The following is a 15,003-nucleotide window of genomic DNA, read 5'->3' as shown; positions in this document are numbered from 1 at the left end:
TTAACTATAAAATTCTGTTCACTACATTCTATTACATCACGTAGCTGCTGTAGCTCAGTTGATCAGGTGTTTGCCTTGCAGTGCAAGGGTTGGGGGTTTGAGTCTGGCTGAGCCACTGCTGACTTCAGTAAGGGCATGTGGTTAAGTAAAGTGCTACTCTGCCAAATTCAAGTCCCTGCAAAGGACACCACCTTATCCTCTATATAAATAAGGGGAGTCTCTGGCGTAAAGCTGGAACATTTTACTGCATCACACTGGTTTATATTTACTCACTCCAGTTTCTCCAGTTTACACTGTGGATCCTCCAGTAAAGCAGACAGACACTTCACTCCTGAGTCTCCTGGTTTATTCCATCTCAGATTCAGTTCTCTCAGGTGTGAGGGGTTTGATCTCAGAGCTGAAGCCAGAGCGGCACAGCCTTCCTCTGTTATATTGCAGTCACACAGACTACAGAGAGGGGGGAGGGAGAAAGAGATGATTGTCAGAAATTCAAAGTTTTTGAGTTGTCATGTAAAACTCACACAATGCAGTGTTACACCGATGAAGCCAAAGATTCACAGGCACAAATACAGACACTCACACACTCACACACACACACACACACACACACGTGCGCGCGCGCGTCAGAGATAACTCTGCTGTGATGTGCTTCTTTCTCAATGCTTCCCATGAAAACCTTCACTAAAACAGAGACAACTCTTCAGTTTACATTTTATAGAACTCAGTGGTTATGCCCTCATTCCCTGGGCTTTTTTTTAATAACACCAACTGCTTTCATAATCTCCTCCATAGAGATGCTACAATCACAAAAATCCCTACACTTTACTGACATAACTTTACAGACATGTATGAAAAGAGATCATTGTAATTTCACAGTATCTGGGTGTATAGACATTGATATAAATATTAGAGCAAAACATGGCTTTTTCTCTGGGATCATTAAGGGTTTTATCTTCCACATGAAGTTGATCAACTGTAGCATTTAAAGCATTAGCTTTCGTCCACCTAAAAGGGAGGCTGAGTTATGGTCACTGTCTTCAATCCATTTTGCCTTGTCATGTCATGTATCTGGGAAGTGTAGTTCTTTTTTTGGCCATGTGGTGTCCTCAGTCTTTGTTTTGTGCCTGTTTAGTTCATTATTGATGAATTGTTTTCACCTGTGTCTTGTTCTGTCTATTTAAGCCTCTTGTTTTCTTCAGTTCTTTGCTCAGTCTTGAGTTGTTACCCTGTGTACAATTCCTGATCAAGCCTTGTAGTAAACTCTGTGTGTTTCCTTGGATTGTTTTCTGTTGAATAATCTCTGTTTTTGGATTAAGACTCTGCCTGCTGTATTCTCTTGGATTTGTTTACTGGATATCTCTGCTTACTGGTTTGGACCTCTGCCTGGAACTGATTTTTGCCTGACTCTCTTGGGTACCTCTGTCCTGATTCACCAATTAAAAGGAATCATTTGAACTGCATTATTTTTGCCTTGCTCTTTGCATTTGGGTCTTGTACTTGGTGGCACAAGGGTGAGGCACTGGGCTTTCAAGGCAGAGCACTGGATTTGATTCCCAGGTCAAACCTTACATGTCGGCCAGCAATTGGAGAGGAGACTTTTTGCATTGCAATAGGAGTTACTGACTGTTTCACTAATTCTGAGATTAAATATTACACAGACTCCCCCCAAGCCCTGCAGGTTCTCTCTCTCCCTCTCTTCACCATTTAACAAAGCCTCCCTGCATTCAGGACCAAACACAGCATTTGATGACAACTTAATAACAATCCATTTCAACAAGACCAGATCCCCTAAGAGGTTAGCTCCCCATGGGAATGGAATTTGGACCATGTCACGAGTCCAGTCTGCATTCCTCCACTTCTTCACAAACCCTAAAGGATAAAAGAAAATTAAACTAACCAGGATGGCATTACTGAATAAATTCACACTTTACATCTGTAATCAGTCACATACCCGTAAGCGTTCTGTAGGGCTTTTAGATAACCACAGGACAATTAACCAACAGCTAATTCTCAAGCTGTCAGTGAACCTAAACTGTTTGCAGCATTAGAGTGATTGGACTTAATGTCGCTGAGAAGCATAAAATGTTGGTGAAATAGAAAATGTTTTAAAATGATTTAAACTGAGCTCTGATTAACAGTTCACAAATTCTGGAATTCAGTTCCCTCTGGGCACAGACATCCCCAAAAAGGATAGCAGCACCCCTCATTTCCAAATCAGAGAAAAACCAGACACCCTGATATCCTCTAGAGCACTGCTTCTCAGTCCTGCTCCTGGGGGACCCCTGCTCTGCACGTTTTCCATCTTTCCCTGCTCTACCTACCTGACTGACCTCATCAGTGGCACTTTTGATTGGCTGAACACACCTGATTTAATCAAGAGCATGTTAATCACACTAATCAGGTGTGCAGAGCAGGGGTCCCCCAGGAGCAGGATGGAGAACCACTGATCTAGAGCACAGCTCTGTGTGTCTGTCTGTCATAATGTAGTCTGTCCTTTCTGTCCTGCTCGTCTATGGAAAGAATCAGCCCGGTCTCACCACTACTCTTTGAGTGTGTGATAAATCGTTTCCTAGATACTGAACTTAGTTATCTAGGAAAATTGAATTCGATGGGTATTACTGTACTTGTTAAATTAATGTCATTATGAAATGTATGAAAATGCTAATGAAGAGTTATTTTTATTTTTGTTGTTTTGCTTTGTTCTAATAAGATTTATGAATTAACTTATGAATTTGCTGTTTGACCTGTACAGGTTTGAGGAGAGAGATATTTAACTTCCAAAGTGTGGCTTTTACCAGGCCAGCAGTGATGTTAGAGGACAGAGGAATTAAGACATAGACATCACCTTCTGATCAGTCAATGCAGTGTTATTACTGTGAACAGAACTGATGATGTCCTTCAAACATCTAGACAATGAGCAGTAGTTGATCCTGGATCATCTTACATTTAGACAGTGACCAGTAGTTGATCCTGGATCATCTTACATTTAGACAGTGACCAGTGGCTGATCCTGGATCATCTTACATTTAGACAGTGACCAGTGGTTGATCCTGAATCATCTTACATTTAGACATTGACCAGTGGTTGATCCTGGATCATCTTACATTTAGACATTGACCAGTGGTTGATCCTGGATCATCTTACATTCATACAGTGACCAGTGGTTGATCCTGGATCATCTTACATTTAGACAGTGACCAGTGGTTGATCCGGGATTGTCTTGAACAGTCCTCATTACACCACATATACTGCCAAATATCCAAATATCACCCAAATCAAATATATCCATTAACTTTTTAAAGTTGTGAGATACTGATCTTTTTAGTGGCCACCTGTCTAATATATTACTTATAAAACTATCTTGAGAACTGGAGAAAAGACTGTGGAGATGAATTCATTTTTAATGGAAAATTGGATTTAAAAAGTCAAATCTGTAATAGAAAAACAATATTATTACACATGACTTCTGTCTGGACCATCTGTGTTAAATGCTGTATCTATTAGTTAGACTTGCTAGTCTGTAAGAGAGGAACAACACTGTTATTTATTACATCTGTCTCAACATCTACAGTTCTTCCATACCAGCGTTTTCATTTATGAACACACCACACACTTCATCTCATATCACCACCAGTACATTTTACGGGACCAGTGAGTGTTCAATAATCACATATCATTTTCCAAATATCTAATATGGATGGAATTTATATTTTGTGTGTGTGTGTTTGTGTGTGTGTTGCTACTTCAGAGTAATTGACCCTCTGAAATGATTCACCTGTTTATACAGGGAACATTACAGAGGACATTATCATTGATAGTGATGCTAAAAATGACTGATCTCTGATTTACACACACACACGCACACACGCTCACACACACACACGCGCACGCACACACCAAGCAATCAAACTGAGGAGTGACACTTGTATTTCTGATGTGAAGTCACAATGTAGTCCTATGACATCATCACTCCAACAACACAGAGTTCAAAGTTTGACTTCACTTAGCATTAGAGACATTTTCAGCAAAGAGCTATTACAACAGCAATAGAAAAACGTCAAGAGTCATATTCTTGTCTTCTCTTCTTCAAGACTCAAATATTCATTACATATGACAATTTGGTTTATGGTTTAGTGGTATATAATCACTGTGGTGGATGGTTTTGTGTGTGTGTGTGTGTGTGTTTGTAATCAGAATGTGTGTAAAGAGATGGGAGTTCAGAAACTTTACAGGTTAATAGACAATATGTAACTAAAGGTAAAATTCTAAGTAAATCTTTAAAAAACTGTTCTCCTATAGTGGCTATAAAATTCTGTTTGCTATATTCTGCTATATCATACTGGGGTATGTTTACTCACTCCAGTTTCTTCAGTTTACACTGTGGATCCTCCAGTAAAGCAGATAGACACTTCACTCCTGAGTCTCCTGGTTTATTCCAACTCAGATCCAGTTCTCTCAGGTGTGAGGGGTTTGATCTCAGAGCTGAAGCCAGAGCAGCACAGCCTTTCTCCGTTATATTACAGTTCCATAGACTAGAGAGAGAGAGAGAGAGAGAGAGAGAGAGAGAGAGAGTGAGAGGAAAAGAGAGAGCACTCTTCTGTGATGGATGATTCTTTAGTTTCAAGAAACAGAGCTACAAAATGACACACTACCACATAAACTTACTGACACTGACTGAACTAAAATGAACTGACAGAGAGAGAGAGAAAGAGAGAGAGAGAGAGAGAAACACAGAGTCGACAGTTTGACTTCACTTAGCCGTAAAGACATTCTCAGCAAAGAGTTATTACAACAGCAATAGAAAAACATACAGATAAGGGTCAAAATTAGAGTCAAATTCTGAAAATTAAATATAACAATTTGGTTAATGGTTTAGTGGTACATAATCACTGTGTAAATGGTACTTATTGGTAGTTTTGTGTGTGTGTGCCTGTGTGTGTTCGTGCATGCGTTTGTGTGTATGTGTGTGCATCCGCCCGTGTGTGTATGTGTGTATGCGTTTGTAATCAGAATGTGTGTGTAAAGAGATTAGACTTCAAAAACATTAAAGGTTATTGGACAGTATGGGACTCACTGTAAAAATCTCAGTGAATCTTAAAAGAACCCTTTCTCCTGTAGTGACTATAAAATTCTGTTCACTACATTCTGCTACGTCACGTAGCTGCTGTAGCTCAGTTGATCAGGTGTTTGCCTTGCAGTGCAAGGGTTGGGGGTTTGAGTCTGGCTGAGCCACTGTTGACGTCAGCAAGGGCATGTGGTTAAGTAAAGTGCTACACTGCCAAATTCAAATCCCTGCAAAGGGCATCACCTTATCCCCTGTATAAATAAAGGGAGTCTCAGGCATAAAGCAGGAACATTCTGCTACATCATACTGGGTTGTGTTTACTCACTCAAGTTTCTCCAGTTTACACGGTGGATCCTCCAGTAAAGCAGACAGACACTTCAATCCTGAGTCTCCTGGTTTATTCTCACTCAGATTCAGTTCTCTCAGGTGTGAGGGGTTTGATCTCAGAGCTGACGCCAGAGCAGCACAGCCTTCCTCTGTTATACTGCACCAGTACAGACTACAGAGAGAGGGAGGGAGAGAGAGAGAAATGACCATGAGAAAGAAACTATGACATTCTGGGTCGTCATGGAAACCTCAGAGCATGCAGTGTAAAGGTGAATAAGCCAGAATTCACAGATACAAATACAGACACATATGTATGTGTGTGTCAGGGATGAGTGTTGTACTGGATGATTATATTTCACAGGGTGATTAGTACAGAGCTACAAAACACACAAACACACAGAGACTAATTTACTGACTCTAACTGAATGGAAGGGCACTAAAAAAGACACACACAGAGAGACTGATTTATGATAAATGACACTGGTCAGTTAGACCATAGACATGTATCAGTAAACAGGACAATGTCACAGAGTCTCTTTATTCTGAAATGAAGTCATTTGGTCACCACCTTACCTGGATATAGTTCCACATCAGCTCTAATAGGAATGAATGAGAGAAGTGATTACTGTGGTCTTTAGAATGGTTATATTTTTATACAAAGATATCAGTAGTGTTTTTAAACATTGTAATGTGTGTGTGAATATTTTCCCTGTTTTACTTTATGATGCAAATCACTCCATGAAAAGCCTGACTGATGACATGAGCCTTATTTAAACTGTGTGAAGCTGTTTTTCATCTGTATCACTGAGTGGATTCCATATTAGACTGGACATCTAGTATTATCTTAACCAGTTTCCAGTGAAGACCAGGCGGATCAACTGAGGAAGTAAAATGGTTTAATTATTTCTTACAATGTTTTCTCAGTAATTTCACTACAAACACAATTACACTGATAAAGACTGAATACAGAGCTGAATACTTTGTGTCTGTTTGATGTTTGTTAATTATCTAAACAGAAACAACATCATGTTACTCTTTCAGTGATCAGATTATTCTGCCATTTCTGAGTGAATATGAAGCTACTTCTAAAGTCTGTAAATATCCAAATGAACAAAACTATCTTGGTGTGTGTGGTCTTATGTTGACAACATTATAAAGTTTGTCAGTAGTACAGTACTGAAACTTAGTCACCTTTAGAGACACTAAACTGGGGCTGATGTAGGAAAATATTCAATATATCTCAGAGACCTGGCCCTGTTTTCCATACCTCCCTTTTGTCTGTCTTATACATATATGAGGAATGTCATCAGGAAGAGGTCAAAGGTGTGTTGTGGAAGTTGACATATCTTCTCTATGACATTCACTCTGCCTACAATACATTATGACCTCAAAGAGAAGACAATGCTCAGCTCATCATTTTAGGACCTTGACACACTTGTGTAAACTAAATGAAACCTGATCTGAATGTGTGTGTGTTGTCATCCTGGATATTGTGGGGAATAGCACAATGTTCTCTGTGGTGATAAGGTCAACAGGAGACACACACATATCCTAACATGCACTTACTCACACACCTCCATCCACATACAGGACATACACAAATCATATGTCCTATCACATACTCATATCCATATGATTTTATACAGTCCTCCCATTCATAGGGCTAAATAATAACCTACATAAACTGGCAAGAACTGGAGGGTTAGACAGAGCACATTTGTTCCAGTGTCCAGTGTGAGTCTGGGGTGTTTGTTATCTACATTAGTCAAGGTCAAAAGGCCTTGGTTTGCAGAGGTATATCTATGAGTGAGAAATTGTTTTCTTTAGTCAGTAACATCAAGACTCAGTGTGTGAACAACAGAGTCTCTGCTTCTCTCCTCTCCTGATTCTCCTGTATCATCAAACTTCAATAAAGACCAAAAACCATCACTGTGTCTGTTCATTATTTTAACATCAAAACACAAATATCCAACAGTATAAAATCAGAGTTCCCTTGTCCTTCTGTTGTTTGAGCTGCAGGTGAGAACTGACTTGGACACTTGTTCATTAGTTTGATCCTTTGTGTGTAATTAGAATAAACTCTGCTCAACTGAGTCTTTGGTCTGGCTGATTATTGATATTGATATTGAACATTACTGATCTCTGTTCTACACACACACACACACACACACACACACACACACACACACACCCAACAATCAAACTGAGGAGTGACACTTGTGTTCCTGGTGTGAGATCACAGTGTAGTCCTAGACATCATCACTCCAACAACACGGAGTTGAAAGTTTGACTTCACTTAGCCTTAGAGACATTCTCAGCAAAGAGTTATTACAACAGCAATAGAAAAACTTCAAGAGTCATATTCTCACGTTAAATATGACAATTTTTTTCATGGTTTAGTGATATGTAATCATTATGGTGGATGACATTTATTGCTAGTTTTCTCTGTGTGTGTGTGTGTGTGTGTGTGTGTGTGTGTGTGTATGTGTGTGTAAACAGAATGTTCGTGTAAAGAGAGTGGAGTTCAAAAACTATAGAGGTTATTGGACCGTATGGAACTCACTAAAAATATCTCAGTAAATCTTTAAAGAACCAGTTCTCCTTTAGTGACTATATAACTCTGTTCATTATATTTTGCCACATCATACTTGGTTATGTTTACTCACTTCAGTTTCTCCAGTTGACACTGTGGATCCTTCAGTAAAGCAGACAGACACTTCACTCCTGAGTCTCCTGGTTTATTGCTCCTCAGATGCAGTTCTCTCAGGTGAGAGGGGTTTGATCTCAGAGCTGAAGACAGAGCAGTACAGCCTTTCTCTGTTATACTGCAGTTACACAGACTACAGAGAGAGAGAGAGAGAGAGAGAGAGAGAGAGAGAGAGAGAAGTGACCAATTAATGACACTGGTCAGTTAGACCATAGACATGTATCAGTAAACAGGACATTGTCATAGAGTCTCTTTATTCTGAAATGGAGTCATTTGGTCACCACCTTACCTGGATATAGTTCCACATCAGCTCTAATTGGAATGAATGAGAGAAGTGATGACTGTGGTCTTTATAATGGTTGTGTTTTTATATGAAGATATCAGTAGTGTTTTTAAACATTGTAATGAGTGTAATATTTCTTTATTTAAATTCATGATATTAAACACTCCATGAAAAGCCTGACTGATGATATGAGTCTTATTTAAACTGTGTGAAGCTGTTCTTCATCTATATCACAGAGTGGATGATTCTGTATTAGACTGGACATCTAGTGTTATCTTAACCACTCCCCTGTGGAAACCAGGTGGATCAACTGAAAAAAGAAAATTGTTTATTTATTTCTTACAATGTTTTCTCAATAATTTCACTAGAAAAACAATTACACTGATAAAGTCTGAATACAGAGCTGAATACTTTGTGTCTGTTTGATGTTTGTTAATTATCTAAACAGAAACAACATCATGTTACTCTTTCAGTGATCAGATTATTCTGCCATTTCTGTGTGAATATGAAGCTACTTCTAAAGTCTGTAAATATCCAAATGAATGAAATTATGTTGGTGTGTGTGGTCTTATGTTTACAATAATATAAAGTTAGTCAGTAGTATAGCACTGAAACTTAGTCACCTTTAGAGACACTAAACTGGGGCTGATGTAGGAAAATATTCAATATATCTCAGAGACCTGGCCCTGTTTTCCATACCTCCCTTTTGTCTGTCTTATACATATATGAAGAATGTCATCAGGAAGAGGTCAAAGGTGTATTCTGGAAGTTGACATATCTTCTCTATGACATTCACTCTGCCTACAATACATTATGACCTCAAAGAGAAGACAATGCTCAGTTCATCATTTTAGGACCTTCACACACTTGTGTAAACTAAATGAAACCTGATCTGAATGTGTGTGTGTTGTCATCTTGGGTATAAAATCAGAGTGTCCTTGTCCTTCTGTTGTTTGAGCTGCAGATGAGAACTGACTTGGACACTTGTTCATTAGTTTGATCCTTTGTGTGTATTTAGAATAAACTCTGCTCAACTGAGTCTCTGGTCTGGCTGATTTCTTCCTGTTCACATCACTGGGTTCACACGGTTCTACAAAGTCTCTCCATACTTCAGGGAGGAGACAAAGAATTTACAGGGTTCTCACTCCAACCACACACATTGCACTATTGGGTTACACAGACTTGGAACTGATCATCACAGCCTACAACTTCAATCACACTATTAAAATGCACAGGCCTAACAGTCAACTACAATCACAGAGTTCATTTGTATAATAGTCAACAGTCACACAGTTGATCTGTGTTTTTCTGTCTTTACATCTCATTGGGACTTATGCACATCACAACATATGCATGTTCAAATCTCTCTTACAGATCTCTCTGTGTTATACACACTAGCTGCCTGGTTCCAAACATCACATGCACACACTGGTTACAGTCATGAGTTGTCAGCACAGACCTCAGCTATTGGTTTTTATTGCACCAATCAAAATATCTCCAAAGATACACGTTTTCAGTTATAAACAATGTCTGTGTCTGCGTGTATGTGTGCATTTATGTATGTATGTCTCTCTGAGTATGTGTGTGTGTATGTGTGCGTGTGTTTGTAATCAGAATGCGTTTGTAAAGAGATTGGAGTTCAAAAACTATAGAGATGATCAGACAGTATGGAACTCCCTGTAAAAATCTCAGTAAATCTTTAAAGTGCCTGTTTTCCTGTAGTGACTATAAAATTATGTTCACTGCATTCTGCTACATTATACTGGGTTATGTTTACTCACTTCAGTTTCTCCAGTTTAAACTGTGGATCCTTCAGCAAAGCAGACAGACACTTCACTCCTGAGTCTCCTGGTTTATTCCCACTCAGATTCAGCTCTCTCAGGTGTGAGGGGTTTGATCTCAGAGCTGAAGCCAGAGCAGCACAGCCTTCCCCTGTTATACTGCAGTTATATAGTCTACAGAGAGAGAGAGAGAGAGAGAGAGAGAGAGAGAGAGAAGTGACCAATTAATGACACTGGTCAGTTAGACCATAGACATGTATCAGTAAACAGGATAATGTCATAGAATCTCTTTATTCTGAAATGGAGTCATTTGGTCACCACCTTACCTGGATATAGTTCCACATCAGCTCTAATTGGAATGAATGAGAGAAGTGATGACTGTGGTCTTCAGAATGGTTATATTTTCATACAAAGATATCAGTGGTGTTTTTAAACATTGTAATGCGAGTGAATATTTCTGTATTTTAATTTATGATGTAAATCACTCCATGAAAAGCCTGACTGATGACATGAGCCTTATTTAAACTGTGTGAAGCTATTTTTTCATCTGTATCACAGAGTGGATTCTGTATTAGACTGGACATCTAGTATTATCTTAACCAGTTTCCAGTGAAGACCAGGCGGATCAACTGAGGAAGTAAAATGGTTTAATTATTTCTTAAAATGTTTTCTCAGTAATTTCACTACAAACACAATTACACTGATAAAGACTGGATACAGAGCTGAATACTTTGTGGCTGTTTGATGTTTGTTAATTATCTAAACAGAAACAACATCATGTTACTCTTTCAGTGATCAGATTATTCTGCCTTTCCTGAATGAATGTGAAGCTACTTCTAAAGTCTGTAAATATCCAAATAAATAAACAGAACTATGTTGTTGTGTGTGGTCTTATGTTAACAATGTTATAAAGTTTGTCAGTAGTACAGTACTGAAACTTAGTCACCTTTAGAGACACTAAACTGGGGCTGATGTAGGAAAATATTCAATATATCTCAGAGACCTGGCCCTGTTTTTCATACCTCCCTTTTGTCTGTCTTATACATATATGAGGAATGTCATCAGGAAGAGGTCAAAGGTGTGTTGTGGAAGTTGACATATCTTCTCTATGACATTCACTCTGCCTACAATACATTATGACCTCAAAGAGAAGACAATGCTCAGTTCATCATTTTAGGACCTTGACACACTTGTGTAAACTAAATGAAACCTGATCTGAATGTGTGTGTGTTGTCATTTTGGGTATAAAATCAGAGTGTCCTTGTCCTTCTGTTGTTTGAGCTGCAGATGAGAACTGACTTGGACACTTGCACATAAGTTTGATCCCTAATGTGTTACTGTAATAATCTCTGCTGAACTGAGTCTCTGGTCTGGTTTATTTCTGCCTGTTCACATCACTGGGTTGACACGGTTCTGCATTTCATTTGCATAATAGCCTACAACAGTCACACAGTTGATCTGTGTTTTTCTGTTTTTACATCTCATTGGGACTTATGCACATCACAACATATGCATGTTCAAATCTCTCTTACAGATCTCTCTCTGTTATACACACTAGCTGCCTGGTTCCAAACGTCACATGCACACACTGGTTACGGTCATGAGTTGTCAGCACAGACCTTAGCTATTGGTTTTTATTGCATCAATCAAAATTTCTCCAAAGTTTCACCTTTTCAGTGATAAACAATGTCCAGTATTTTTCTGGACACTTGACACTGTTTGAATTTCCAGCAGTTTACCGTGACAAGGAAAAAATGCTTTTACAGGTTTTAGAAAGTTCACATGCTGCACTACAAGACACGACTCTTTTTTGATTCACTTGAGACGACAAACCACTGGCCAGTTTAGTTTAGATCTCTCTCTTATGTTATCAAACATATATTTTCCTCTTTTCTACACTGAAAAACTAAGCTGTTCATCAAAATACATCCAACTCAGTCACACAATACTACAGTCTCACTACCCAAAGTTCAGAGGTACAGAGGGAAGAATATATATAGGTATATACTCACTATATACAATATATAGAAAATATATAGATGAACAAAAAACACAAGACTTTCAAAATAAAAGTCAAGTCAAGCACCGAGTTCGCTTTTGAAAGGTCACAAAACTTGACTACAATAATATAGTCCCCATAGCTTTGGAGTTTGCAAAGAGTATAATAGTATCTATATACTCACTGAGTTCACTTCTGAACACTGCAAAGAATGGTTTAAAACCCCTGAATCTGCTCTCATGGGTATGGTATGTGGCAAGTAAAAACACCTTCCCTTACATTTTTCTTTTAATAATCAAACACGCCAAAGAAAGCATATTTATAATAAAAAGAGAACTTATAAATGGCATGTGTTTGAACAAATTGTAGAGTGTCTGATCAAAATGTCACTGCTTAAGAACAATTCCAAAACAAGCGTGAGACCTTTTCATCTGCATGCCCACAAAAGGAGCAGTCAGAAGCAATATTCCACTTCTATCTCTTAAGGAAAGATTTGGCTGGACAGACTTTGCTTGTGGATTAATTGAAGTGGAACTCCTCTCACTGTGTTACTCAGTAGATACTTGAGAGGTGTCAGGTCCTGGTTCTCTCTTTCCCCTCTGCTGGACATTTTGTTAGATTTCCATATGCACTTCCTGCTCCCTTAGTTAACCTTAGTCATTGAATAAGTAGCTACACCTGTTTTTCGTTAGTCTAGTCTTGTTCTGTTGTGTATAAATACTCATCACAGCATCAAATATGACTGAATATTCTTCAAGTTACTGGAATTTGATATTTTCTCAGGAAATCTGAGTAGCTGTACAACCTTCCATTTGCTTCAAGTAGTTGACCTGTTAGTATAATATTATGTTTAATTCAGTTTTAAAAGAATACAGATTTACTTTTATATAGAATGTCCTTTTTCCAGATGTTATATCTTTCTGGAGGAGATTTAAGTTTAAACATAAGAGACCACACCAACAACATCTGTAATTTGATTTGCATTTTTACTGATATGATTGTTACACAAGAATAGAAATTTGGGGCTATCAGTTTTGAAAAATTTGGAATAAAGTTCCATAGATCAAGGGTAATTAATGAATCGTTAAAATCAATTCATTTTAAAGATGATGTTTAGGGTTTTAAAGTCCAAAAAAATAAACCATGATCTGTGTGGATTTCGTTTTTCCAAACTAAATTAAGGATGAGTCATGAATAGAGCTATCACTGTTGTTTTGATTCTTATTCTTCACATGTAGCCTGCTTCTCTTTTACCTTCAGTACAGGTTTAAAAGGCTCTGAAACCTGTTTTTTCTCACATCCTTTGTCACGTGTTCCACTAGAGGCCACAGTCTGATCCTGACATATTTAGTTCTCTGTGTGAGAGATTTAAAAACCTTGATCTTCTCTTCTTTGAACAGAAGTTGAGGTTCTTGTTTCCCTCTAAACTTTGTCCCTCTAAGATCCTGAAATAAACTGCACAGTAATTCTGTGGCTAGACTGTGCATCTCCTGAGTGGGGACCCAATCTATGGGTGATGTCCACAGAGTCAGCTAGTTCACCTGCTATGTCAGGTGAGACCTGGCTGAACAGGTCATTGGGGATCTTTTTAACATTCTCTCCTGCTTGTTCTTGGAATCTTGTTACCCACAGATTCCACCAACTTGTGACAATTTGAATGTCTGTACATCTTTTGCTTTTTAGGGATAAATCCTTGTTAGTCACATCACCCACTTGTTTTCCCATGAACCCAAAAGCAGCACCTTTACTCAACCCTTCACTCTGTGTCAAATGAGAGTTAGTGTATGTACATGTGTGTGTATATGTACAAATGTGTGTGTTTCTAACTATACATATTCCACTTGGTCCTATACTGTACACTCATGTATATTATTAAAAACAGATCCATCAGGTCAATGAGACCACAGTTGTAGAGTTCAGTCTGAGAAAATGCAGACAAACATCCTTGTTATAAATAACTTTCCCCTAAATCTGTAGCTGAGGGAAGACTACAGTACAGTATATGTCAGTATTTTATTCAAGTGAAACATCCAACAGATTAATGAAACTCACAAATCAAGCAGCTGATTCATCCTATTGTTTTCATGGCATTTTTAAGAGACATCTCTCACCTCAGTTTCTGTAGTCTGCAGTGTGGATCCTCCAGCAGAGCAGAGAGCTGCTTCACTCCTGAGTCTCCTAGTTTGTTCTCACTCAGATCCAGTTCTGTCAGCAGTAAGGGGTTTTTACCTAGAGCTGAAGTCAGAGCAGCACAGGCTTCCTCTGCAACAGGACTTTTCAACAGCCTGCAGAGAGAGGAAGAATATATTCATGTCACTGACCATTTTACACCTCACCACTGTCACTATCCTTCTCAATAGTCCAGGACAGTGTCCATTTCAGCCTACAGAGAACAGGGCCAGTTCAACATTGAAACATACCAGAGACAGAATAAATTTGCCAAAAACAAGGCGAAATCCTAAGAAATAGAAACAGTGTCTTAAATAGATCATTCATAACACAAGACATTTTCCCTTCATTAATTCTCTTCTGCATGTAAATGTTACACACAGCTGATGAAGACAAATGTAGCACCTGCATCATGACTTTGTTATGTTGCCCATCACTGAACCTTTTTCATTAGTGTTGGGGTACAAAGTAATGCATTAGAGTAATTTCATTATTTATTCTTTTAATCTTATTATAATTACTCATTTAAGAAGAATGTCCTTGTATTATACATATATTTTTAAGCAAATAATATTACTTATTGGAATTGAAATCGTAAATTAACAGCCATAATGTTTTAATGAATAAATTACCAAAACGCTTGTCAAAGCTGGCCCCTGGCTTTCCAGTAAA

The 15,003-nt window shown here is 38.3% G+C and overlaps 1 protein-coding gene across 1 annotated transcript in view; it reads right to left on the bottom strand.

The window, feature by feature from the left end:
* Positions 1-269: 269 nt before the first annotated feature.
* LOC115829709 (NACHT, LRR and PYD domains-containing protein 12-like) overlaps positions 270-15,003 on the bottom strand; it is a 42,307-nt gene continuing 27,573 nt past the window's right edge. Inside the window, exons 12-13 of the mRNA XM_030793876.1 lie at positions 4,359-4,532; positions 270-447 (exon numbers count right to left, since the gene is read on the bottom strand). Coding sequence (XP_030649736.1) covers positions 270-447; positions 4,359-4,532 — 352 coding nt within the window. The remainder of the gene's footprint in view (positions 448-4,358; positions 4,533-15,003) is intronic.

This window comes from Chanos chanos, chromosome 16, assembly GCF_902362185.1.
Source record: "Chanos chanos chromosome 16, fChaCha1.1, whole genome shotgun sequence".
Classification (NCBI taxonomy): Eukaryota; Metazoa; Chordata; class Actinopteri; order Gonorynchiformes; family Chanidae; genus Chanos; species Chanos chanos.
Note: the sequence above shows the minus strand (reverse complement) of the source record. Positions and strands in the feature narration are given on the sequence as shown.